Source organism: Acinonyx jubatus, chromosome A1 (assembly GCF_027475565.1).
Source record: "Acinonyx jubatus isolate Ajub_Pintada_27869175 chromosome A1, VMU_Ajub_asm_v1.0, whole genome shotgun sequence".
NCBI lineage: Eukaryota > Metazoa > Chordata > Mammalia > Carnivora > Felidae > Acinonyx > Acinonyx jubatus.
This window is the reverse complement of record NC_069380.1, coordinates 137,861,654-137,888,447: the sequence shown is the minus strand read 5'-3', so window position 1 is coordinate 137,888,447 and position 26,794 is coordinate 137,861,654. Positions and strand designations below refer to the sequence as shown.

The 26,794-nt window shown below is 37.4% G+C and overlaps 1 protein-coding gene and 1 pseudogene across 1 annotated transcript in view; both read left to right on the top strand.

The window, feature by feature from the left end:
• Nucleotides 1-26,794, top strand: part of ANKRD31 (ankyrin repeat domain 31) — a 135,181-nt gene that overhangs the window by 45,120 nt on the left and 63,267 nt on the right. Inside the window, 4 exon segments of the mRNA XM_053224024.1 lie at nt 5,209-5,364; nt 12,673-12,815; nt 21,854-21,998; nt 26,325-26,377. Of these exon segments, the coding sequence (XP_053079999.1) occupies nt 5,209-5,364; nt 12,673-12,815; nt 21,854-21,998; nt 26,325-26,377 (497 nt within the window).
• Nucleotides 18,234-18,654, top strand: LOC128315943 (metallothionein-1-like; annotated as a pseudogene).

The window sequence follows — 26,794 nt, the reverse complement described above, 5'->3', positions numbered from 1 at the left end:
GTTAATAATATCAGAGAAAATAGATTTCAGAACAAAGAATATTAGCAGGGATAAAGAAAGCTATTTCATAATGATGCAGAGGCAACTTCATGAAGAGTACATAATTCTAAGCAAGTTTTCTCTTTTAATAGAGTTCCAAAATATATAAAGTAAAAACTGATAAAATTGCTAAGAGAAGTAGACAAATCTGCAATTAGAGATTTCAGTACCACTCTTACAGCAATTGTTAAGTCATTATAATAAGCTAAGTAGGGGTGTCTGGGTGGCTCAGTCAGTTAAACATCTGACTCTCGATTTTGGCTCAGGTCATAATCTCACAGTTTGTTGGTTTGAGCCCTGTCTGTGCTGACCGTGCAGGGCCTACTTGGGATTCTGTCTCCCTCTCCCTGCCCCTCCCCTGCGCGCGCTCTCTCTCTCTCTCTCTCTCTCTCTCTCTCTCTCTCTCTCAAAAATAAATAAATAAACTTAAAAAAAAAAAAAAAAAACAGGGGCACCTGCCTGGCTCAGTCAGTTGAATGTACAACTTCGGCTCAGGTCATGATCTCATGGTTCATGGGTTCAAGCCCTGTGACGGGCTGTGCTGACAGCTCAGAGCCTGAAGCTTGCTTTGGATTCTGTGTCTCCCTCCCTCTCTCTGCCCCTTCTCTACTCACACTCTGTCTCTCTTTCTCAAAAATATATAAACATAAAAAAAATTTGTAGGGGTGCCTAGGTGGCTTAGTTGGTTAAGCTTCCGACGACTTCACCTCAGGTCATGATCCCATGGTTTGTGAGTTTGAGCCCCGCATTGGGCTCTGTGCTGACAGCTCAGAGTCTGAAGCCTGGTTTGGATTCTATGTCTCCTCTCTCTGCCTCCCCCACTCATGCTCTGTCTATCTCTGTCTCAAAAATAAATAAACATTAAAAAAAATTTAAATTATTTTTTAAAAAGCCAAATAGAATTATCAGTAGTGATACAGAATATTTAAGCAACACTATCGATCAGCTTGACTTAAAGTTTTTAGAACTTTCCACCCATCAGCAGAAGATCACACATTCTTTTCAAATACACACAGAATATTTTAAGAGTTTTATTCTTGGCCGTAAAACCAGTGTCAATAAGTTTAACAGAATTAAATTAAAAGAGTATGTTCTCTTATACCAATGGAATTAAATCAGAAATCAGTAATAGAAAGATTTCTGTAAAATCCTGAAATATTTTGAAATTAAATAGCACACTTTTAAGTAACTCATGGGTCAAAAAGGAAGTTGAAAGGGAAATCTGAAAGTGTTTTTGACTAAAATAAAATGAAAACACAACATAGCAATATTTTGGGATGTCACAGAAAGTAATTAAGGGGGAAACATAGTACCAAATATGTATATTAGAAATGAAGAACACTGTCAAATTAAGGCAATCAGTTTCTGCCTTAAGAACCTAGAAAAATATAAGTGGATGAAATCCAAACTAAACCAAAGAATGGAAATAATAAAAGAGAAAGCACTGGTAAAGCAGAAATCAGTGAAATAGAAAACAGAAAAATAGTTGAGAAAATCAATGAAGTGAACAGCTGGTGCTTTGAGAAGATCAATAAAATTGATAAACTATAGCCAGACTGATGAGGAAATAAAAGAAGATACAAATTCCAAATATCAGAAACTAGAGAGGTAACATCATTCATAGTCTACAAATATGAAAAGGATAATAAGGGAATGTTCTGAACAACTTTTTGCCAATGCATTCAGCAACTTAGATGAAATGGACATGTTCCCTGAAAGAAACAAATTATTAGAAATGAGCAACTTGAATAATAATATTATCTGTTAAATAAGTTGCAGTTGTAGTTAAAAACTTTGCCACCAAAAAATCAACAAACAAACAAAAAACTTGTAGGCTCAATGCCTTCTAGATAAGTCTGCTAGGGTTATCATAACCAAACCACAAACTGGATGGCTTAAATGACAAATTCTCACCATTCTGGAAGCTAGATGTCTAAGATCAAGGTAATAGAGAATTTGATTTCTGGCAAGACCTCTTTACCTGGCTTGCAGACAGCCATCTTCTTGAAGTGTCTTTCCTTCATGTGTGGAGAGGTCTGGTGTTTCTACCTTTTTTTTTTTTTTAAGACACCAGTCCTATTTTATTATGGCTTCAACATATGAATTTTGAGGGGATGCAGTTCAGTTCATAATACCTTCTCTGGTGAATTCTACTAGACATTTAAGGAATAAATAGTACCTGTTTTCCACAAACTCTTCCAAAAAGTTGAAGATAAGGAAATACTTCCCAATTCATTCTATGAAACCACCAATGAACTGAAACCAAAATCAAAGACATCACTGGAACAGAAAACTACAGATGAATGTCTCATAAGCATAGATGCAAAAATCTAAATGAAATTTTAGCAAATCAAATTCATCATAACAGAGTGGGGTTTATCTGAGGAATGCAGGATTAGTTTTGATTTAAAAATTAATTACTGTAATTCACTAACAAGCTAAAAAAGAAAAACCATATCATCATCTCATTGGATGCAGAGAAAACATTTGACAACACCTAACATCCATCACACGTGAAAACTCTCAGCAAAGTAAGAATAAAGGGGAATTTTGTTAACCTGACAGAGGGCATCTACAAAAATATTTACAGGTATTATACTTAAAGACTGAATACTTTTCCCCTTAGATCAAAAATAAGGCAGGGGATGTCTGCTGTCACTACTTCTGTTGAACATTGTACCAGAGGGTTTAGCCAGTGCAATCAGGAAAAAATAAATAAATAAAAAGCATTCATTTGGGGAAAGAAGTAAAACTGTGTTTAGTCACAAATGACATAATCATCTATATAGAAAATCTAATGGAATCTATATTAAAGCAAGTATAAGTGAATTTTGCACAATTAAAGGATACGAGATGAAAATACAAACATTGTGTTTCTATATTCTAGTGACAGATAGTGAAAATTGATACCATAGTATCAAAAAATATGAACTACATAGGGATAAATTTGACAAACTATTGTAAAAGACAGATACACTGAAACTTACAAAACATTATTCAGAGAAATCAAAGAAAATCTGATGGAGACAAATGGAGGTCTATTGCTTTGTTCATCAGTCAGAAGACTCAATATTGTTAAGATGCTGTTTCTCCCTAGATACTATTTATGGATTCTATACAATCCCAGTCAAAGTTCCTGTATGGTTTCTTGTAGAAATTTACAGGCTGGTTCTAAAATTCATATAGACTGCAGAGGACCTAGACTGGTAAAACAGTTAGAGGGATTAACACTCTGCCTGATTTTAAGAATTATATAGTTATTGTAACCACAACAGCATGACTTTTGCGTCAAGATAAGGAAAGCAATGTAACAAGAGTTCAGAAGTAAAACCTTAAAGGCACAAGGCTTTTGTAGAGGAGAACAATTGGACATCCACATGCAACAAAATGTTATTGAATGTCTCCATATATTTTAAGAATGTTGCATTTTGTTTTGGCCCACAGTGACTTGAAGAAAAAATTGATCCTTTCAGCACTTTTTAAAAAACCTTGTAGTTAGGCATGTTTGGTGTAGGCTTTATCCTGGAGCTAAACTCCTCCTACTGAGACATGACTTGTCAATGGTTTGTCTTCCACTAATGCCCTGGTTGTTCAAAAAGATCTCTCTCCTCAGGCTGTCAGGAATGTAAATGTCACCCAGGCCTGTGTGACCTGTCACGATTATTATTTTATAGTTCTTGGATAGTTGTTCTTGCCCAGCCTCATGAAGACTCCTCCTCCATATGAGCCATTTAGTATTCAGATAATGGCCCAAGGAGTCCCTTCTTTAGATTTCTGGTACCTATTCTTTACTCCCTCATCCCTGGTATCCTGCCCTGCAAAATCTAATCACCTCAGCCTCCTGAAGCTTTAATCTCTATCTCCTCAGTTCAGCCGGATCACCTTGCTATGCTTGTGCTATGTTCTGGAAAGTGCATCCAGACAGTTTCTGTCCAGCAGACAAGAAACTGGAGTGCTCTTGGGGCTCACTTTGTTTCCCTCCTCTCAGACGAGTTGTAGATGTGAACTGCCTGTTTTCCAGTGTCTGAATATTAGGGTTTTGTTTTGTTTTGTTTTACCCCATATACATTTTGTCTAGTCATGATTAGAAGTGAATGTCTTCTCCAACTTAGTTTTCATTGAAAAATTTGGCATTCTTCTTAATTTGTTACCTTAATAAATTACATAACTAGAATAGCAAGTATAACTGGCAAAGATCTTAGAGTAAAGAGTACTGGGTTTTGGTAAGCATACAGTTTTCTCGTAGGAGCAGAATGCTTTGTAGTCCAGAACGGGGGGAAGCAGGTTAAATGGCCAGAAGTTGGTTTCTTTTACAGTGGAACTGAATGGAGGCAGTCTAATAAAGGCAAAGCAGATAAATTATAGTCCATTAAAAAATGGGCTGCTGTACTCATTTACCTTTGTGAGAATTTAGGAGGGGTAGGTTAGCTAGATTCAAATTGGAAAAGCTATAATCAAAGCTATTCTCAAATTCGGGAAAACCACATGAAGTATTATCCATAAAAATTGACAGGACTTGGAGTATCTTATGAGGAATGGCAGTATTTTCGGAGACACAGTGGAGAAATGATATGCATAACCTGGGAAGCTATTTTAATTGTATATTTTCTGGCTTAGGAGTTCAAAACTATTGTACAGATCAAGATCATATTTCTTTGTTTAATTTTATGACAGCTCTTTTTAGCAAAGAAAGAAAATTTAGCCTTCTCTTTTCTGGACTCACTGGGGTTAGTTTTTATATCTTCCTTATGTACTTCTGAGATTTTCTCATCATGGTGGTATAAGACATTTTAGTACTATAGTATTTTGGGGGGTTTAATAACATCTAGATTTAAATAATCCTTTTCACCAGAACTCTTAAAATAATCTGTTTTTTTAAAAAAGAATCTGTTAGTCTTCTAAAGTATGTACTTTTCATGGGGTTTCAATAAATATAAACTTCTTACATGATTTATAATGTATTGCAGGTGTTTTCAAACTAATGACATTTTTTCTTTCACCTTTTTGCCTGTAGATAACATTATATAATGTTGGGTAAACGGATGCAATACTTTTTCATAATATAATTCCAGAATGTTGACTAGATTCACTCTATTACATGTATTCCTTCTGATTTTCAAATAAGGATTCTTATTTGTTTGTTTTCTTTTGTTTATTCCCTCATTTCAGGAAAAATGAAGATGAATGAAATACCTCTTTCTAACATTAACCGTAGAAACATTTTTGGAGAGAACTTACTGTATCGGGCTGCTCTGCACAATGACCCTGACCTTGTTCATCATTTTATAGTAAAAGGGGGAAATGTTAATCAACAAAGTTATGCTGGTAAGTTGGGGTTACCACCCACATTATTTTGAAGGTGGTTCGTAGTTTCTGCAGAGTCACTTCTGTGAAAGTATGGCAAAGTGGACCTGAGGCAAGTCTCACACAGAGTTTCCAGGTCATTTTCCTGCTTGAGTAGCTGATCATCATCATCTCCTTGGGAAATGGTAACAAGGGGAAAGAGGAGCAGGAGAAGAGTAGTATATTTAACCTTCAAAGATTATGCCTGCTGAGGGCCCACCAGGTGGGTCACGTGCAGTTGGCTTGCACAGAAGAATGCTGTTCTTGGGGCTGACTTGCTGGCTTTGCATGGGCGTTGTTACCGTGACACTCAGCTTTGAATGGAAGAGAAGTGAGGTCAAAAGCTGAAAGAAGCTGATGGTACACTTGAGATGTGACGGAAATTGAGATAACATTGCAGGTGTATAACAGGGGCAATGGCCGGGGAAATGGAGAGAAGGGTGTATGAGATAGAGAGGGTGGGACAGGGAGCTCAGAACTTTCTTTCTACAAGGCTGGATCTCTGGTAGTCTTTTTTTTGCAGAAAGAACCTTATATTCTCCTGGACAAGAATGATTCCTTAAAGACACTTAAGTACTTAAGGCACTGAGCAGCACTGGGCCAGCCTGGGTAGTGCTTTTATGTATCCATACTTTTTCTACCATTTCTAGACTTTATGAAACAGTGCACAAAAAATGTCTGGTAGTTTTTGTTAATCTCTATCTGCTCCTTAAATTCAGGAGTAGCTCTGCATGCAGCTAACTTTACTTTATGGATTTCCCAAAAATCTCTTAACATGTTTCTTTTCATTAGCCCTTGTCTGCACCATTAACATCCTTGCTGTCTCTTCCCTCCTTGTCTTTGGCCATTTATTGTGCACTTTCTCCTCACTGCCCCAGGTACTTCTGTGACCTTCATGAATTCTTTATCCTTAACATACTTTTCTGACTTTTTGAAGTCTCTCTTGTTCTCTACTTTTCCTTCTAACTCTTCATCTTAGCTCTTATCTTTATTTCTGGCTATTACATCCCATAAAATTGCAGAGGGCAGTGTTGGTTTTTTTCTTAATGTTTATGTATTTTAGAGCACAAGCAGGAGAGGGGCAGAGAGAGAGGGAGACCCAGAATCGAAAGCAGGTTCCAGGCTCTAAGCTGTCAGCACAGAGCCCGATGTAGGGCTCGAAGTCAGGAACCATGCATGAGATGACAACCTGAGCTGAAGTTGGAAGTTCAACCAACTGAGCCACCCAGGCACCCCTAGAGGGCAGCATTTTTAAAGACTTTGTAACTATTAGTTTCATCAGAGTCACCTGCAGTGTTTGTTTAAAATGTAGCCTTTATTTCACCCCCCCAAACACACATATTCACACCCAGTCTCACAGTCAAAATATGTAGGTTAAAACCTTGAAATCTGTATTTTAGCATGTTCCCCCAATGATTTTTATTCTCACTAAAGTTCAAGAACTACTGGCAACTACTGGCAAGAGGTGTACACCTCTATGTAATAAACCAGTTCATTGTAGTGAGCTTTTATAGTATGTCTCCTATGTGCCACGTGCTGTGAAAACAGAAAGACACGTTTACTAGAAAATTTAAATATATTCTGTGATAACAATCCAAAAAAAAGGTAAGTGCCTTTTGAGAAATTAATAAAATGTTACAATAACAGACCAATAGTCTTGTCATAGGTTGACATTTGCATTTTAAATCCTTGTTTACATTTTGTTATCTTTTTCTTTGATTTAAAAAACCAATTGCAGTAATTCTTCATTTATCAAAAACAAAGGTGACGACCAGGAAATAGGCTGAAGTCTGAATACCCAAAACAGATTTCATAAAGCTTCTTTGCTAAAACTATCTCACACCAATGCTCTTAGCATTATTTTACACAGAATTCTATCTGATTCCTAAGTTTATGGCACAGTAGAAATGAAAGCAAAGATTGGCACAGACCAGGATGTTGATAATAGCAAGAAGTTTAACAACAAGGCAAGAGACAAAAAAATTAAAAATGAGAGGACACATTGTTGAGGACTGTATAATGTAGTAAAGCATGCACTTAGACCTCCGTGAGTGTTAACAATTGCTACATTAGAGCATGTAACTAATATTATGATTGTTAGGATCTTGAATCTTTATTAAAAATGTGTTAGGTTATATTTTCTTTCTGGGAAATTTATAATCCTATAAAGCTTTAAAGATATTTCCTTCAAGATGATTAAATTTTTAAAAAGAAAAAAAAATGTTCAGGGATCTTCTAACCTGTAGGGGTGCTTGGATGGCTCATTCAGTTAAGCATCTTGATTTTGTCTCAGGTCATGATCTTAACGTTTATGATTTCAGGCATTGCATCAGGCTCTGTGCTGACAGTGTGGAGCCTGCTTGGAATTCTCTCTCCCTCTCTCTCTCTGCCCCTCCCCCCACTCATGCTTTCGTGTGCTCTCAAAAATAAATAAGTAAACTTAAAAAAAAAAGGATCTTCCACTGGTAGATCTGGGAGATAAAAGATCTGTTGTAAAGTGTGATCCATCTTTATTTTGAAGGAGTGGTTTTATAACACAGAAGGAGTACTCCCTAAGGGAAGGGAAATTCTTTGTACATTTGATTTCTTTCCTTTTAATTTTTAATGTTTATTTTTGAGAGAGAGAGTGTTGAGTGCGGGAGGGGTAGAGAGCGAGGGAGACACAGAATGTGAAGCAGGCTCCAGGCTCTGAGCTGTCAGCACAGAGCCCAACGCGGGGCTCGAACCAATGAACTGCGAGATCATGACCTGAGCTGAAGTCGGACACTTAATGGACAGAACCACCCAGGCACCCCCGTTTGATTTTTTTCTGTCAGATGTGTAGCCATATCTGGTCTACCATGGCTCTCTCTGCAAAATAAAGGTCCATCTGGCTTTGTGGATGCTGGGAATTTCTTTCATCCTTAAGACTGGTACTATTCATCACTGGTTCATTCTTGTTTAGGTCTCCAGAGTAGCATTCATTTTTCACTCCTTCCTTGAGGCCCCACCGTTAACTCTGAATTACTGACATGCAGTAATTCTCTTCTTTGGGAATTTTCTGCAATAAATTTAAAACAGGAGACTAGCTTTTCACTGTACATTTACCTTATGTTTTTCATCATTCTGGCTCAGGGAAAACAAACTAATCTTTTGTTATGGGTTTCTCATTCCTAAAGCAGTCATTTTTGCCCCTTTAGGAAACTAACTTTTATTGTAGTTTAATCAAAACCTAAATAAGGAAAGGAAGTTTTCTAGAAGGAAAATTATCATCTTCTTTAATAACTTTTGGATTTCTCACATTTCATTTTTCATCCTAGACTGGTGGCAGATAATCAGGTTAATCAGTATATGCGTTGATAAGCAAATTTCCACAGGTCCCAAAATCTAAACAAGTTCACACTTTTTATCAGAAAAAGTGCTGGAGGGACCTAATTTTTATGTTACATTTTTAAAAATAGGTAGTCCTTAAGTGCTTATGTTTCAAAAGTTCACAAGTGAGCTATTTATTTGAAATTTTTATGACATTATGAAAAATTGCAAACATACAGAAAAGTTAAAAAAAATCTACAGTAAGCATCTGTATACCTAATACTCACATTCTACATATTTATTTTCATCACATACTTACTATAAAGGAAGAACACTGTGTGTTTCTCTTCTACTTTTATTCCTAACACTTGTGATATCGCATGTGTGGGTTTTGGACACATCAAGCAGTTCTCCAACACCAGCTGAGTGTCCTGCAATTTAATTCATTTTTGACACTAACCCGTATTAGTACAGACCCCACAGGTTAAGGGCTCAGTCAGAAACCCCCACTTCAGATGCCAGTCACAAGTAGTAGGTCCCCAGGTTGCCCACAATTTCTGTTCAGCTTGGCTACAAATTGGAGGTTCCCACAGTCCCCTCCTCAGATTCAGTCATTTCCTAAAGTAGCTTACAGAACTCAGGGAAACACTTACTTATGTTTACCATGTAAGTTTACTTATTATTATGATAAAGGATATGACAAAGGATACAGATACAGACTAACAGCCAGATGAAGATACATAGAGTGAGGTCTGGAAGAGTCCTGAGCACAGGAGCTTCTGTCCGTGTGGAATTGGAGTGTGTTACCTTCCTAGCATGTAATTGTGTTCACCAGTGTGGAAAAGTTCTCTGAACCCCGGAGTTTTGGGGTTTTCATGGATTCTTCATCATGAAGGCAGGGTGGGGGTTGGGAGGACATGAAACTGAAAGTTCCAAGTTTCTGATCATGGTTTAGTCTTTCTTATGACCAGCCCCAACCTGGGAGTCCACCAAAAGTTGCCTCACTAGAACAAAAGATATTTTTATCACCCAGGGAATAAGGGACTTAGGAGCTTTGTGTCAGACATTTTTTATCACTTGGGAAATTGTAAAGGTCTTGGGGATTCTGTATGAGTAACTGGGGTGAAAGACCAAGTATTAGAACAAAAGATTCTCCTAGCACCCGTGTTTAAAAGGGTTTAGACATTCTGTGCCAGGAACCAGGGGGCAGAGCCCCTGCCTATCCACCATACCTTTACATCTATAAATCTCTGTCCATCAATCCATCTTTATGTTGACACAGTTCAAAGAAAGTTAGTACATTTTACCACCAAACACCTAAGAAATAATATCTCTAACTAGAGTTCAATTTTTTTTAGAGGTAAAATTTTCATATGGTGACATGCAGATCTTCAATGTGCTATTTGATGAATTTTGACATATATATTCACCCGTGTAACCCAAACCTCTATCAAGAGGTTGCTGCAGCCAAGGTAAAAGAGGTTGTTGCCTTTTTTCTCCTCTAGGATTTTGATATCTCTCCTTTTTGACTTTATTTTTGTGTATGGGGTAAGAAAGTGGCCCAGGTTCATTCTTCTGCATGTCACTGTACAGTTTTCCCAACACCTTTTGCTGAAGAGACTTTTCCATTGGATACTCTTTTCTGCTTTGTCAAAGATTAGCTGGCCATACATTTGTGGGCCTATTTTTGGGTTCTGTATTCTGTTCCATTGGTCTATGTGTCTGGTTTTGTGCCAAGAAGTCGTTAAATTTTTAAGTATTTGAAGAATGTTCAGGTATCTTTCTGATATTGGTTTCTAATTTAATTACTTTTGGTCAAAGGATATACTTTCTGTGAATTTTATCCTCTTACAAGTATTGAGAATTGGTCAATTTCCTAGTATATAGTCTTTCTTGGTTAATATCCCTTGTGTATTTGAATGTTTATTCCTCAGTTTTATGTAATGTTCTCTAACTGTTGCTTAGATGCAGATGATTAATAATGTTCAGATCATGTCTTTCTTTATGGATTTTTTTTGTTTAGTTTATCTATCATTTCATGAGAAGAATATTGAAATATTAACAACTATGATTGTGGAGTTGTCTGTTTCTCCCTTTCATTCTGTCCATTTTTGCTTCCTGTATTTTGAAGCTTTGTTATCAGGTACATACACAGTTGTAAATTGTCATGTCTTCTGATAAATTGACCTTTTAATTATTTTGAAATATTTCTCTTTCTCTCTAGTAATACATTTTGTCTTGAAGCTACTCTATATGATATTAATATAGACATCCTAGCTGTATCTTATGTTTCTTGTCTATTTGCTCTTTTTCCATCCTTTTATTTTCAACCTCTTTATATTTAAAATTTATTTCTTATAGATAGCATACATACATATTTCTTATAGATAGCTTTTAGATAAAAAGAAATAAATTCTGACTATCTCTGCCTTTTAATTGGGGCAATTAGCCAATTTTAATTTAATATAAAAGGTAGGATTGAGTGAGGATTGTGATTTTACTAATTGTTCCTCGTGTATGTTATCTTTTTTTTTCCTTTCTATGTCTTTGCATTTTTTTTTTTTTTGTAGTGATTACCCCGGGGATTGCAATGTACATCTTTAATGTTTCTTTCTTTTCAGAGTTAGTATATTAATATTTCTATAAAATGTCAGAACGTTGAACACATCTCCCTTATCTTTTATGCCATATAACAGCTATATAAATTAATAACACTAAAATATAATGTTATGATTTTCAATTTAAATGGTCACATGCATTTTAAGGAAATTTATAGGAAAAAACTCCTCTATTAACTATATATTTACCTTTTTTGTTGCTCTTCATTTCTTCCTCAAAGCTTTCTATTTAATACTATAGGAGAAACTCTTTCTATAACATCTTACGACAATAGATCTTAACTGGGGTGATACTGGCTTTTAGGGCACATTGGCAGTTTGTGGAAACATTTTTGGTTGTTACAACTGGAATGGGGGAGTGGTGCTACTGGTATCTAATAGAATGCTCAGAACAACAAAGAATTATCCGGCCCAAAATGTTGGTGCTGAGATAGAGAAACCCTAGCTTATGGAGAAGGTTCTGGAAAGAGTTAATGAAATATTACCCCCCCCCCTTTTTAATACACTTTTAACATGCACCTTTTAGGTTTTCTTACACCAATCATATGATTTATTGGAATTGAATAAATATAACGTACCATTGTCTCTGGCTAATGAGGGTACATAAGTCATACTTAAGGATACATAAGATACTTACTTGTATGCCTGGTTTTATTACAATAGTTTGTGTTAGAACTACTGTAAATAGCTTTTTACAAATGAGCTTTTTAAAAATGAGCCCGTATTTTTGAAGTGACCTCTGTGCATTCCTGACAGCTGGGTTACTTTAATGGAAGTACCTTGAGCTAGAAATAAAGTTTTTTCTCCCTCTTTGCAAAAAAGTAGCCTATAATTAGCATTTCTTTAAGCTAACAATGACTCCCTTACAGCGTTTTTATTTGAGCTGGACAAGAATAGTTTCAAATATTTTATTTTTTTCATATTTTTCATATTTTCACAATTGAGTTGGGGGTAGGAATTTTATTTGGTCTTCAGATTTATTGAATCCACCTAATAATAGTTTATTTTCATGATGGGATTATCGTGTCTCATCTAATCAAAATATTTTTTTTTAATTTTTTTTCAACATTTTTTATTTATTTTTGGGACAGAGAGAGACAGAGCATGAACGGGGGAGGGGCAGAGAGAGAGGGAGACACAGAACCGGAAACAGGCTCCAGGCTCCGAGCCATCAGCCCAGAGCCCGACGCAGGGCTCGAACTCACGGACCACGAGATCGTGACCTGGCTGAAGTCGGACGCTTAACCGACTGCGCCACCCAGGCGCCCCTAATCAAAATATTTTTAAAGAAACAACTTAGAGTTTATATAGTTTATAAGGGCAAGCACAAAACATTACGATGCCAAACATAAACAAATACCATTTCCTTTTTGTAAAATAGGTTGGACAGCACTTCATGAAGCTAGTGTAGGAGGATTTTATCAGACAGCAAGTGAACTATTAAAAGGTGGAGCCGATGTAAATATCAAAGGAATGTACCAGATCACTCCCCTACACGATGCTGTCATAAATGGACGTTATCAGGTACTGTGATGCTTTTGTTTGCAGATCAAATACTACATTCTACAGATACTAAAAATCTCAGGAAGCTAGCAATAGGGATTCAGTTACAGTTTATTCTTCTAATGGGTACTCAGAATGTGGGATAAAGTTTTACTTTGTGATAGACTTATTGTGTCTAATATGGTGGATGCTATTTTATGTGTTACTTTTAATAACTACAGGTAGTGTTTGGTTACACATAGTATTTTTTTTAATGTTTCTTTATGTTTGAGAGAGAACACAAGTGGGGGAGGGTCAGAGAGAGGGGGTAACAGAGGATCTGAAGTGGGCTCTGCACTGACAGCAGCACGCCCAATATGGGGCTCAAACTCAAACCATGAGATCACAACCTGAGCTGAAGTCAGACTCTAAGCCAGCTGAGCCGGCTAGACGCCCCATGGGTACACATAGTATTTTTTATTTTTATTTTTTAAGTTTATTTATTTTTGAGAGAGTGGGGAAGGGACAAAGAAGAGAAGAGAGAATCCCAAGCAGATTCCATACTGTCAGTATGGAGCCTGATGAGGGACTTAAACTCAAGAACTGCAAGATCGTGACCTGAGTAAAATCAAGAGTCCAATGTTTAACCAATTGAGCCACCCAGGTGCCCTCACATAGTATTTTTTAAACTTATATACTTCTTTAGACTATTTCAGTATGGTGCTCTATAGGTTTTAGCAGGACGTTTTGTGCTTACAGAGTGTTAAACGGTGATGTCCAGTCCCGATAGGAGGCATACACCTTTTTGGACACTAGTGTTACTTTCAGAGTCCATATAAGATATGAATCTCTTAGATTTAATGATTAACTAGTACATACTAGCATAGATGTACTACTGTTTAAAATATCAAAATACTATAGTTCCATACAAATTGGTAGCTACTATAATGATAATATTAATTAAGATGATCAGTTTCAGCACGTGCAGTTTATTTCAGAAATAAACTTACATTCTGAGCTTGCCAGACATTTTCTGGTTCAGGCACAACATTACCGGATTGAGATACTTGCTGAAAATATTAATGTTTTTTTATCTCATGTGTTGGAAGTTGCCTCTGGGTTCAAACTCCTAGGGTAGAAAAGGGAGCTAATCAGCTGAGCTCAGGAAGTTATGATACACTTGCTTCCAAGAAGAAATGCCTAACAAATAGATCTGGGGAAGGCTTCTGGGAGCCATGGGCATGGACACAGCATAACCCTTCCTAATGTGAAACAGTACTTCAGGAAAGTTAAGGTTCTTTTGCCTTCTTTTGATACTATATCACTTATTAGTAGGTGGTCACCCTCCACATTGTAGAGAAAGCTGGGTGGGGAGGGGAATTCTGCCTGGGACCTAATTGAATGGCCAAAAGAATGCAGGCTTGGACAGGTGGTGGTGTGAGCCCTCTCTGTCCTTTACTCCCTCTTCAAAGCTGGCCTCCAGCAGAGAAACCTCATGCCAAAGCAGTTCTTCCCTCTCCTTTTGGCCCATCTGCTTTCCCAACTATTCAGGGCTGACTTAACCCTAGTCAAAAGTTTTTTCCCCCTTTGGGCAAGGTGAGCCCTGACCACTTCACTTTTTCCTCCTTTCTTTCTCAGTTCTTCCTTTGTCCCATCTGGTAACTCGGCTTTAGTCAGTTTCTGCCTCACAGGCTATAACTGGCTATCTTCTGTCTCGCCTTTGCAGACATGTAGCCTTCTCTTACTCCCTCAGTGAAGTAAAAGGGACCAAGGACACACACCTTTGACTCCAGAATCTAGTTACCTCGCTCCTATCTCACTCCCTCATGCCAACCTTTGTGTTCCTATACCTGATGTGCTTTTGGCACCGTGGCGTATCCTGACTGATGGCGGGAGAAAAGAGAATGGCAAGATGGAAGTTGAAGTCCAGAGAACAGTCTTAAGAATTAAAAGCTGAAACCTGGTGGGGTGGGATGAAGTCACGGTCTTCTTTGTTCCTTCCCGTTCTGTTTAGCTGGGGGGAGCCAGAAAGTTACTTCACCCAGTCCAAGAGAGATTTCCAAAATTCCAGGTCAGTTCTGGACTGACTTAAGAACCAAAGCCTTAAAAATCAAAGTAGGGTAGGATGTTGTTTTGGAGGATGGAGTAGGGATAGCTTGAGCATCAGATGAGGATCTAGGCTAACCTTGGGGAATCTCATATGTAAGGCAAAGATGATCAGAGAAATGGTCTAGACTCTGGGTATTGCTCCCATGCATTACTTGTTATAGGACTAAAAATGTCAAACCAAGGAAGTCGTGGGAACCTGATACTGGATCAGCCACCTGGAGAGTGTGAGTTTCTTAAATACTCCAGAGTTGAAGGAACTTGAATGTATTATCTTACAGGAATTAACTTTTATACTAAAAGGTGGGAGATCCTAAAAGATAATAACCTATTTTTTAAAAGCTAAAAAGCCATTAAAAATACCTTGTATGATTCCATTTGTTTGAAATATTTGCAGTAGTCCAAACTTTTAGAGACAGAAAAGATTAGGAATGGAAGGTGGGGACTTGCCTGGGTGGCTCAGTCGGTTAAGCGTCCGACTTCAGTTCAGGTCATGATCTCATGGTTCGTGGGTTCACGCCCCGTGTTTGGCTCTGTGATGACAGCTCAGACCCTGAGGCCTGCTTTGGATTCTCTGTCTCCCTCTCTCTCTGCCCCTCCCCAACTTGTGCTTGCTTTCTCTCTCTCTGTCTCTCAAAAATAAATAAAAACAAAAAAATGAAGGTGGGGAATGGGGTGTAACAGTTCATTGTTAAAGGGTTTCTTTTAGGAGAAATTAAAATATTCTAAAATTAGATGGTGGTTATAGTTATACAACTCTTAATATACTAAAAACCATTGAATTGTATTTTTTAAATGGGTGAATTGTGTGGCATGTAAATTATATGTCAATATAATTACATTTTCCAATATGGTAAAGGTGGGATTTGAGAATTACAAATGATTGGCTCATTGTGATTCCTTAGAAAAATCTGGAACAAATTATTAGACACATAGGAGACATTTAGATAAGAATGCAGTGATCTTTGAGAATCTGTAGGCATCCCGAAGAACAAGTCATGTCAGGCTAACCTTGACTTCTCTTTTATTAGGTTTACTTTGTTAATAGGTGAAGGAAATGGCATGACAGGTTGATGTAAGCTATCATGATTTTAACAAAGCTTTTATTTGATGAAATGTTGTATGGTGTATGAGTATATGAGATGTTGACTTGGAGGTTGGCTGACAGTGTTACTTAGGTTCACATGTATTGAGAAAAACATCCCTTGAACATGGTGATTATTCATTCCACATGTATCTGTAGTGAAATCTCTTCTAAAGTTTGATTGTATATTCTGTTACACTATAAAGAGCCAAACTCCCTCAACAGGCTGGAACACGACTTGTGTGTTGTTGATACTGGAAATATTTTAAAAGAAATCACAGGTATTATACCATTATACTCATAAATACTTGAGCCTGCATTTCTGACAGATAAGAACTTTTCTTACACCCACAACATCATCCTACCTAATATAGTTTCTTTTACTATTTAATATCCAGTCCATATTAAAATTTCCCAGTTTATCTAAAAAATGCGTTTTTATAGTAAGTTTTTGTTTGAATCAGGATCCATCAAGGTCCACATATTACATATGTTTGTTGTGTGTCTTAAGTGTGTTTTAACCTATAACAGTTCTTCCTCTATTTTGTGTTTTCTTAGGGGTTCTAGAATCTTGGCTTTTGTCTTAAAGAATTTCCTAAATTCTGGATTTGGCTAATTTTATTTTTGTGGTGTTGTATAGCTTGTTTCTTCTTATATTGTCTGTAAGTGGATAGTCTATTTAGAAATCACAATCTGGGTGCTAGGTGTGCTCATTGCTATGGGATATCATTGCTTTTAGGCATTTTCAGTAAAATACATATTTTTAGAAAGAAAAATTATTAGTTCATACTGATATTTCTTTTTTTTTTTTAACATTTATTCATTTTTGAGAGACAGAGACAGAGTGTGAGTGGGGGGAGGTGCAGAGAGAGAGAGGGAGACATAGAATCTGAAGCAGGCTCCAGAATCTGAGCTGTCAGCACAGAGCCTGTCGCAGGGATCAAACTCACAAACTGCGAGATCATGACCTGAGCCATAGTCGGATGCTTGACTGACTGAGCCACCCAGGCACCCCATACTGATACTACTATTTCAAACAATATTATACATTTACATTTAACTAATTTTATACTTATGTCTCTTTTTCACTTAGGCTCAACATTTGTTTCTTAAAAATTACTTATTTCTTTATTGTATAATATATTTATTACTACCAACAATATTATTATCCATGTTAACAATGTTATTATCAACAATGAAACTACTAATGAAGGGTTTTTTTGTAGTTTTTTCTGTTTTGTGCAGGTTTCATTAGTTCTGTATAGTCAAAATACTGTCTTTTCAAGTACTTGAAAATATTTTATTCTCTAAATATTATGCTAAGTGAAATAAGTCAGTCAGGGAAAGATGAATACCATATGATTTCACTCATATGTGGAATTTAAGAAACAAAACAGATGACCAAAGGGGGGGAAAAGAGAGACAAACCACGATACAGACTCTTAACTGTAGAGAACAAACTGATGGTTACCAGAGGGGAGGTGGGGGTGGGTTAAATAGGTGTTGGGGATCAAGGAGTGCACTTGTGATTAGCACCAGGTGATGTATGCAAGTACTGAATCACTTTATTGTACACCTGAAATTACTATTACGTGTATGTTAACTAACTGGAATTTAAATAGAAACTTAAAAGAATTTTATTCTCTGTCCTACTTGCTTCTTACACAAGGAAGTCAGCTGATTTTAGAGGGAAGAAAGCACTTGATTCAATAATATGCTTTGAGGTGAAAATCCATAAGCAAACTTTAAGTAGAGGTCTACCTGTATTTCGTTAAGGAGTCTATTGTTTGACCAGCCAAATAAGGAGGATTGTGATGCCAGCCACTTCCTGAAATTGCTCTGCTTGTTTGAGTTAACCTGTGGTAGCTTTAAAATATGTCCACAAAATTTTTAATAGTCCTCCTTTCAAAAGGTAAAGCCTGATTCTCTTCCCCGAGATTGTGGGCTGGAGTGTCAGTGAGTTGCTTCTAACAATTAGGATGTAGCAGAAGTGACAGTATATGACTTTCAAGGCTATGTTAAAAGTATTGTAGCTTCTTCCTCGTTTTCTCTTCTCTCTCTCAGGTCATTAAGTGTGAGGCTAGGTGTCATATCATGAGGACACGTGAGTAGCTCTATGGAAAGGTCTTTGTGACAGTGAACTAGGGCCTCTCCGTCCCACACCCATGTGAGGGAGCCATCTTAGAAACAGCTCCTGCAGCCCCAGTCAAGCTTTTATATAATTGTATCTCCAACCAGCCTCTTGACTACATCCTCATAAATAACTCTGACCAGACCTCCAGCCCCCACCAGTGTCTCCCCGGGTCACCTGCTTTGGACCTCCACCCTCACCTTGGCTCGAAATAGACCCACGCTGTTCCTGCTCCACCATGGGCTCCTGCACCTGCGTCAGCTCCTGCAAATGCAAAGAGTGCAAATGCACCCCTGTAAGAAGAGCTGCTCCTCCTGCTGCCCTGTGGGCGGTGCCAAGTGTGCTGAGGGCTGCATCTGCAAGGACGCATCAGACAAGTACAGTTGCTGTGTCTGATATCGGGGGAGCCCATTCCTGATGGAAATAGAGCAGCATGTAAACCTGCAGTGTTTTTACTTTTTCATACTACCTGGACCCAGTCGTTACATTCCTGTTTCTATGAAATACTTGAATGACAGTAATCCCATCTAGACTCTTTGGCAAAAGAAAAGAAAAGGGAAGAGAAGAGAAGAGAAGAGAAGAGAAGAGAAGAGAAGAGAAGAGAAGAGAAACTCAGATAGAACCACCTACCTGTGCCGCTCCCAAATTGTTGATCCACAGATACTGTGAGATTATAAATAGTTATTCTTGTTTCAAGCCACTAAATTTGGGGGTAATTTGTTAGGTAGCCACAAAGAGCTAATAAAGAACCTAAATGCAGGTTTAAAGTATGGGAGAAATACTCAGGAAAAGTCATTTATTTATTGCCTTTTGGTGAGAAGAGAGTGCTTCAAATTAGAGGATATGTAAAGCAGAATTCATAATATTAAGGCTAGAGAGGGAAAGAGTAAGTGTGGATATTTGGTGAAGCAAACTATCCATTGTCTAAATCAGAGACTCTCAAAGTAATGTATCCATTCCCTGGGAATTACCAACTCGGATTTCTAGGAAAGTGAGGTTCTAGCCCCTGCCTTTTCCTTTCTCCCAGTCCTCTTTCTCACGCTCCTTGTTCCTAAGTCACTCTCACACTAGATGGTTTTTCTTTTCTTTTATGGTAAATGTTGAAACGCTTTTTTTTTTTTTAATTAACATCCAAGTTAGCATATAGTACAATAATGATTTCAGGAGTAGATTCCCATAATTTGTCTCCTATGTATAACACCCAATGCTCATCCCGACAAATGTCTTCCTGATACTCCTTACCCATTTAGCCCATGCCCCCACCCACAACCCCTCCATCAACTCTCAGTTCTCTATAAGTCTCATGTTTTGTCCCTCTCCCTGTTTTTATATTATTTTTGTTTCCCTTCCCTTATGTTCATCTGTTTTGTCTCTTAAAGTCCTCATCTGAGAGAAGTGATATGATCTTTGTCTTTCTCTAATTTCACTTAGCATAAAACCGTCTAGTTCTATCCATGTTGCTGCAAATGGCAAGATTTCATTCTTTTTGACCGAGTACTACTCCATTGTATACATATATACCACATCTTCTTTATCCATTCATCTGTTGATGGACATTTGGGCTCTTTCCATACTTTGGCTATTGTTGATAGTGCTGCTGTGCATCCTCACTGCGTGGATTATTATTTGACACAGAATCTCGAGATAAACAGCACAGCCCTGTTGGCAACTCCCTTGGAAAATTTCTTTTCCTAAAAGAAAGCTGTGTATTCTGTATTTTCTTTGCTGAACAAAACATGAAGATCCAGACATAAATTTGTTATCTACTGTTACCTGGCTTGTATATGAATTATAGGTTTAATTATGTCTATTATTACTTTCTATTTCCCTATCTAATATTAAATTCTCATAATAATTTGAAAAGTAGAATTGCTGAGTCTTAATAATTTTTAGAGGATCTATCTTATATTGTCCCTTTGTAGTGTTATGTTTTTCACTCCTAGAATGCTTTGTTATAAAAGGAAAAATGTATATATATTTAATTTGGGGGTATATATAATTTACACAAATTTAGGTCCTTTCTGTCATTCCAGATACTAACATGGAAATTTAGGCTCTGTTTAGTGTTTGTAGTGTTACTTAAAGCCTACTTCTGACATCCTCCCTGATTATATTCTTCTTTTTTTTTTTTAAATTTTTTTAATGTTTATTTATTTTAGAGAGAGAGAGACAGAGACAGAGCATGAGCTGGGGAGGGGCAGAGAGAGAGGGAGACACAGAATCCGAAGCAGGCTCCAGGCTCTGAGCTGTCAGCACAGAGCCCGATGCAGGGCTCGAACTCGTAGACCGCAAGATCATGACCTGAGCCGAAGTCAGATGCTCAACCGACTGAGCCACCCAAGCGCCCCTATATTCTTCATGTATTAAACACTACTTAGTGAATATTTACTGTTTGTCAGACACTGAGATAGGCACTGGGAATATAAAGATGATTAAGACATATACCTGTAGTAAAAACTTGGAAGCAACTTAAACATCTGTCAATAGGGTACTTAAATAAAATACAGGGGCGCCTGGGTGGTTCAGTCGTTTGGGCAACTGACTTCGGCTCAGGGCATGATCTCGTGGTCCGTGGGTTTGAGCCCCACATAGGGTTCTGTGCTGACAGCTCGGAGCCTGGAGCCTGCTTCGGATTCTGCGTCTTCCTCTCTCTGTTCCCCCCCTGCTCGTTCTCTGTCTCTCCTGTCTCTCAAAAATAAACATTAAAAAAAATTAAAAAATAAAATAAAATACAGTACATTCATATAGTACATTCAATAGTAGACTATTACTCAGCTGCTAAAAAGAATGAGAAAGTTCATTTTATACTGACATGGTACAATTTCTAAGCTCTTTTGTTGGGGGAGGGGTGGCAAGATATAGAGGAATGTATATATTCTATGGCCACTTGTGTAAGAAGAAAATCTGTACATATTTGTATATATACATACATATATACATGTTGGACTATATTAACTCAAAAAATTCAGAAGAAACTATAGTACTTAAAAAAATTAGATGACTGAAATTCAGGGATAGAGGAGGAAACTTATTTTTCATTGTATACTTTTCTGAGTCTTCTATATTTTGAACTATATTCAGTAATTTCCTATTCATATGTAATTAATTTTAAAAGAAAGACATAATCCCACCCTCAACAACCTTAGAGTGCCCAAGAGACAGATTAATAAGAAATAAGTGTAATATATATTGGGCACTATGATAAAATATGTACCCAAAAAAAGGCAGCAGCAGTGGATGAGGAGGTCAGGGAGAGCATCATGAGGAGGTAACTTGAGGAGTAGGAACAATTAAGGATTGACTGGTTTCTTTCTCCCTGACACTGGGGAGGAGCAACGGCAACACAGCTACAGATGGAAGATGACATAACCATCTCCTGGAACATGTCAAACTTGTATTTACTACTACAGAACCGATGCCTAATTCTCGGTGTACGTCTAGATCCGTTTCACCAGCACCTGAACTATCTATATTTCTGATCTTTCCTTCCTCCCTCAGTCTTTCCCTCCTTCCCTCTCCCCCTCTGCCCCCTCCCTTTCCCCCTTTTTCTCTATTTTTGTAAGAGAAAGGATATGTATATCAACAAATTATGATTCAGTAAGTTGCATTAATTTTTTTTATTGGGCAAAGATGTTACAGATAAACCCAAGCTCTCTTGTTGAAAGAAATATCCGATGTTGCTTAGAGTTGTAAGCTAGTACACATTTGCAATAATATACCTTTTGTCTGTGCATGCTCACATGAACGGTCTTCCTGTAGGTGGCAGCGTTACTTCTTTTGAATGGAGCTGATCCCTTACTTAGAAGTGACAATGGAAAGTGTGCTTTGGATGAGGCCAAAGATTCGCGTATGAAGCGTCTCCTTGAGAAATATATTCCTAAACACCAAAAACATCTTACATCAGGTAAGATTAAACTGGCCTGTTATATCTGTTCATCATGTTGGTAGAGAGTTACAGGAATTGAATTTAGAATTACAGAAATTAAATTTCCTTTCCTCCTTAGTTGTGAGAACGTCTATCCAGTGGTGTCCTTGCTCCATTCCTTTAGTAAAGCACACTGACTTGTTTGCAAATGCACATAATGTAAGGACTCCAAAAGAACAAAGAGAAAAAAGGGATAATATCAAAGGTACTTTTTCCTAGTTGTGCATTACAAACAGTTAAAAAAACTTTTATAAAGTTCTGGTCCCCCCCACTGCCCTGACAGTTTTTTGGCTAACATGATATGATGTAGTTCGATGAGTATGGTCAGGATTGTTTTTGTTTCCATCCCCTAAGAATCTTCTCCTATGGTTATATTTTTGCCCTGTCATCCATTACACTGTTAAAAATTGAACTACCAAAGAGCTTGATTTATAGTTGTCAATAACAAGGTTATAAGAATAATTTACATGCATGACACTTTCTTTATATTCTCCTTAATGCATCTGTTAGATTTTTTGGTAAGATCACAGCATTCCTCTGCTCAAAGCCTGCAGTGGCTTTCCATTTAATCTAGAAGAAATGTCAGCATCCTTACAGTGGCATACAGGCCCCTATATGAGCTGGCCACCCAACCAGTTAACTTCTACCATTCTCTACCTCTGTCTCTCAGCTTCAGTCACACTGGCTTCCTTGCTGTTTCTCAAATATGCCTCTTCCACCTCCTTCAAGTCTTAGTTTAAATGTCATCTTCTCAGGGAGACCTCGACCATCCTATTTAATACTGCAACCTACCTCTTTCCCACCCTCGCCATATTAGTTACCTATCTCTATGCAAGTTACCCGAAATTTAGCATCTCAGAATACCAAACGTATTATCTCTCACAGATTCTGAGGAGTAGAAGTCTGGAAGCAGTTTAACTGAGTAACCAGTTCTGGATCAGTGTCTCTTACAGGTTGCAGCCAAGCTCTTAGTGAGGAATGGTCATCACAAGGCTCGGCTAGGGCAGGAAAATCCACTTTGAAGCTCATTCACCTGGTTATCGGAAGGCCTCATTGCCTCACTGCTCATTAGCTGGAGGTTTCAATTACTTGCCACAGGAGCTTTCTCCATAGAGCTGCTGACAGCCTTGCAGCTGGCTCAGAGCAAGTGATCTAAGAGAGAACGCACCCAAGACAGAGGCCCCAAGCTTTCTATAAACTAATCTTGGAAGCACTTATGCCATATTCTATTTGTTGTAGTAAGTCACTAAGTCTACGAAGTTCCACCTTTTGAAAGGAGGAAATACCAAAAATTTTATGAACATATTTTTCAAACTGCCACACTCCAATCCTTCTTACCTTATATTACTCTTCTATTTATCCCTTTTCCATAGCACTTAACACCTTCTAACACATTGGGCAATTTGTTTATTTTTTATTTTCAGTCTTCCCCCACCAGAATCTAAGCTCCATGAAGGAAAGGATTTGTGTTTAGTCTGGTGATGAATACTTAAGTGCCTTGTACCCAGTAGGTGTTGAGTAAATATTTGTTGAATAAGTAGTGTGTCAGTCCTTTTAAACAAAACAAACAAAATAAAGTCTTTACCTTCAGGAGCTGTATGTGTGCTTCATTCACTTTTACCAAACTATATGTTAATAACATTTTCCCTAAGAGGTAACTATTTGAATGCTGTTGACAAAGAACTAAGACTTGGATGAAAACACCCTATGTTATTTTATTTATTTATTTTTTTACACTTGATCTTAGCCAAAAGGCCAAGAAGCAATATTTATTTATTTTTTGAGAGAGAGAGAGAGAGAGAGAGAGTACAAGTGGTGGATGGGGCAGAGAAAGAGAGAGAGAGAGAATCTTAAGCATGGAGCCTGACAGCTGGATCCCAAGACCCTGGAATCATGATCTGAGCTGAAATCAAGAGTTGGACTCTCAGCTGACTGAGCCACCTAGGCACCCCAACACCCTACTTTATAATAACGAGATAACTTCATTGAGAATTAAAGGCCACCAAGAGGCAATTAGTTAATGGTTCTTTAGAACAAAACACTCCTTCCCCTGTAGCCCAGTCTCATCAGAAAATAAGAGGGACAGACTACACCTTGTTGAGGCCAGGTCTGTAAAAGCACATTGAGATAGATTATTCATGCTTCCATTCATTGAGATAAATTATTGCACTAATATTTACATTTCAAGCTATGTGGAAAATTGCACATATTCAGTTGGAAGCAAAAGCATGTATGTTTTTAAATTTTTGCTTTGATAATCTGCTTAATTTCTTTACTGCTCTATTTTAATAGCATGCATTGTTTTGCTTTTCTGAGAGTGCTTTCTCCAGCATTATAGCCCTTTCTCCAAATCCAGAATCTCCCATTCACTAATGCCCACTTCTGACCTATACCTACCCAAGGGAATTTCTTTCATGGAAAAGGATCCCAAGCCTTTTTTCTTAGGATTTAGCTTCCATTCTTCCTTGGTGAGGGAATTTACGAAGCTGGGCTGTGTTATCATGCTTTAGTAGGTGGTTTGAATATTTCTTGTTTGAAGTTTTGAAGTCTGTCATTAATTATTAGCTGACTTATCAATATAAATGAAAAAACTAGTTGAGAGTTTCTGTTTTTAAATTTGAGTTGAATAGCTTTTAGTTACGGGAATGATGGATAAAAAACCTCCCTCATGCAATAATATTTGGTGGTTTTCTTAGAGTAAAATACATCTTCTTTGGTATAGGACAGGAGTTCATTCTTAGTAACTTTATAGCCTGAGGTATATTAACACTCATTTTTCTCATCTGTAAATTTGGGCTTCTAATACCTGCTCCTCTACTTAGATACCTATGGGATTGTTACTGTGAGGATTAGAGTTGATGTATGTAAGATGCTTCAGTACAGTACCTTACATATGACAGAAGCTTGGAATAACAGAGTGAAAAAAATTACAGCTACATCACCAACATTCACCACCTCAGAATTGATACTTGTATAGATTTTTTTGTTAAATTGGTTATACTAGAGCATATAGACTCTTGAAACTGAGAGGAGATTAAAGCCCCTTTCTAGCTTCCAGATTCTCTTAGGAACCGTGCCCAAAATGGTGGTTCCTGTGAAATATTTTCTTGCTGTCTTATTTAAAAACCACAGTTAGGAAAAGGCACAGAGTCCTTTCTGCTCTTGAAAAAAAATAATAAAATTAATAATGGAGCACTTTCTATGTGTCAGGACCTCCTCTAAACTCTGTACATGGATTACATGGATTATCTTACTGAATCTTCACAACAATTCTGTAAGATAGGGACGATTACTACCTTCATTTTATGGAACTGAGGCAGAGATATTAAGAAACTTACCCAGGGTCACCCAGCTGCTAAGCAAATGAGTAAAGATAGAAACTCAGGAGTAGCCTCCAGAGACTGTGCTCCAAGCCTGTTTGCTTCATTGAAGGACATCCTATGAACCTACTGTCTTCTGTATGAGGTGAGTAGGTGAATGCCAGGCCTCATTATGCTCGTTGTAAGTTGATTGCTATCATGAAAATTATTCCCAAGAAATAAAATATTCTTTTTTCCAGTTACATCCCTGTTAAAATATTTTTATATTTCTAGTTCCTAGTGTATTTAAAGAATTTTAAATTGTTTGCATATCACACCTAAGACGTTCATTCATTATTCCTTCTTCTATTAGATAATGATTGAATACCTCCTACGTACAAGGCACTGTTTCTAGGCTTTTGTCTTTTGAGGCCAAATGTATATATAGGTAACTAATTCCACCTCTAGGATTTAAAAGAGACACTAAAGTACTTTTATTATCAACCTAGGTATATTTTATTAAGCCATCTTTTTTTTTTCTTACGCATTCTCAAGACTGGCCTTTTCTATGCACGTATGTTTCATTTTTAAGAGAACAAAGCATTCAGACTAGAACCTTATTAAGCAGACATATTAGGAAATGATAATCCAGTTAATTATGAAATAATTTTTTGCTATATAAAAGTAGTTTGCTGACAGCTCCATATCTGGATATATCTGTGGGAAATATAGAAATAGTTCATTGCCCGTCTTTGTTGTTATTTTGTTGGGGCCATATTGCTTTTCCTACAGAAATATTTTCAGCTTTCTCAAGATAGTATGGGGTTTCTAATAAATATGAAAGTTATTAGTTATAGGAATGTTATATGTGCCAATTTGAATGGAAAATGTTTGCATAATTTCACGTATCCTCTGGTTTTCTCATGGCAAAGGACTTGTGGGTTTTAGAAGTCTAGAGTCTGACTACAGGAGGCTGTTTTCTTTGATTTTCTCTTTTTGTTTACAGCTCAAAAGAACAGCACTGACCTATCAGACATAGAGGATGTACACCAGCACAAGGTATAGCGCTGTTTAGCAGTAAACATTTTTATAGATTGCACACGCTGCCCGTTTTATAGATTATCAGAGTGGAAAGAAAGATGGCTGAAGCATTCATCAGGAACAGTGACTTCACCTTGCTTTTAAGAAACTTTGGAATAGTTACATGAGAATCAGTGTTCTGGGCTGTTAGTTCAGGAAGCAGTTGAGTAAAGGTAGCATATTTTGGCACGCTGATGTGTCAATAGCCATTTCCTTTTTCCTCCTCTTCATGGAGCCATGGGGTTTATCATCCATGTCAAATTTCTTCTGGCCAGAGGTGTCAACCCATTCCTTCAAACTTTATACTGTGGGCCATTACTCTTCATTTGGGGCTTGGTTTGTGGTGACTGAGAGGAAGCAGTGTCCCTGTTTTAATCTTAGCAGCCCACAACAGTT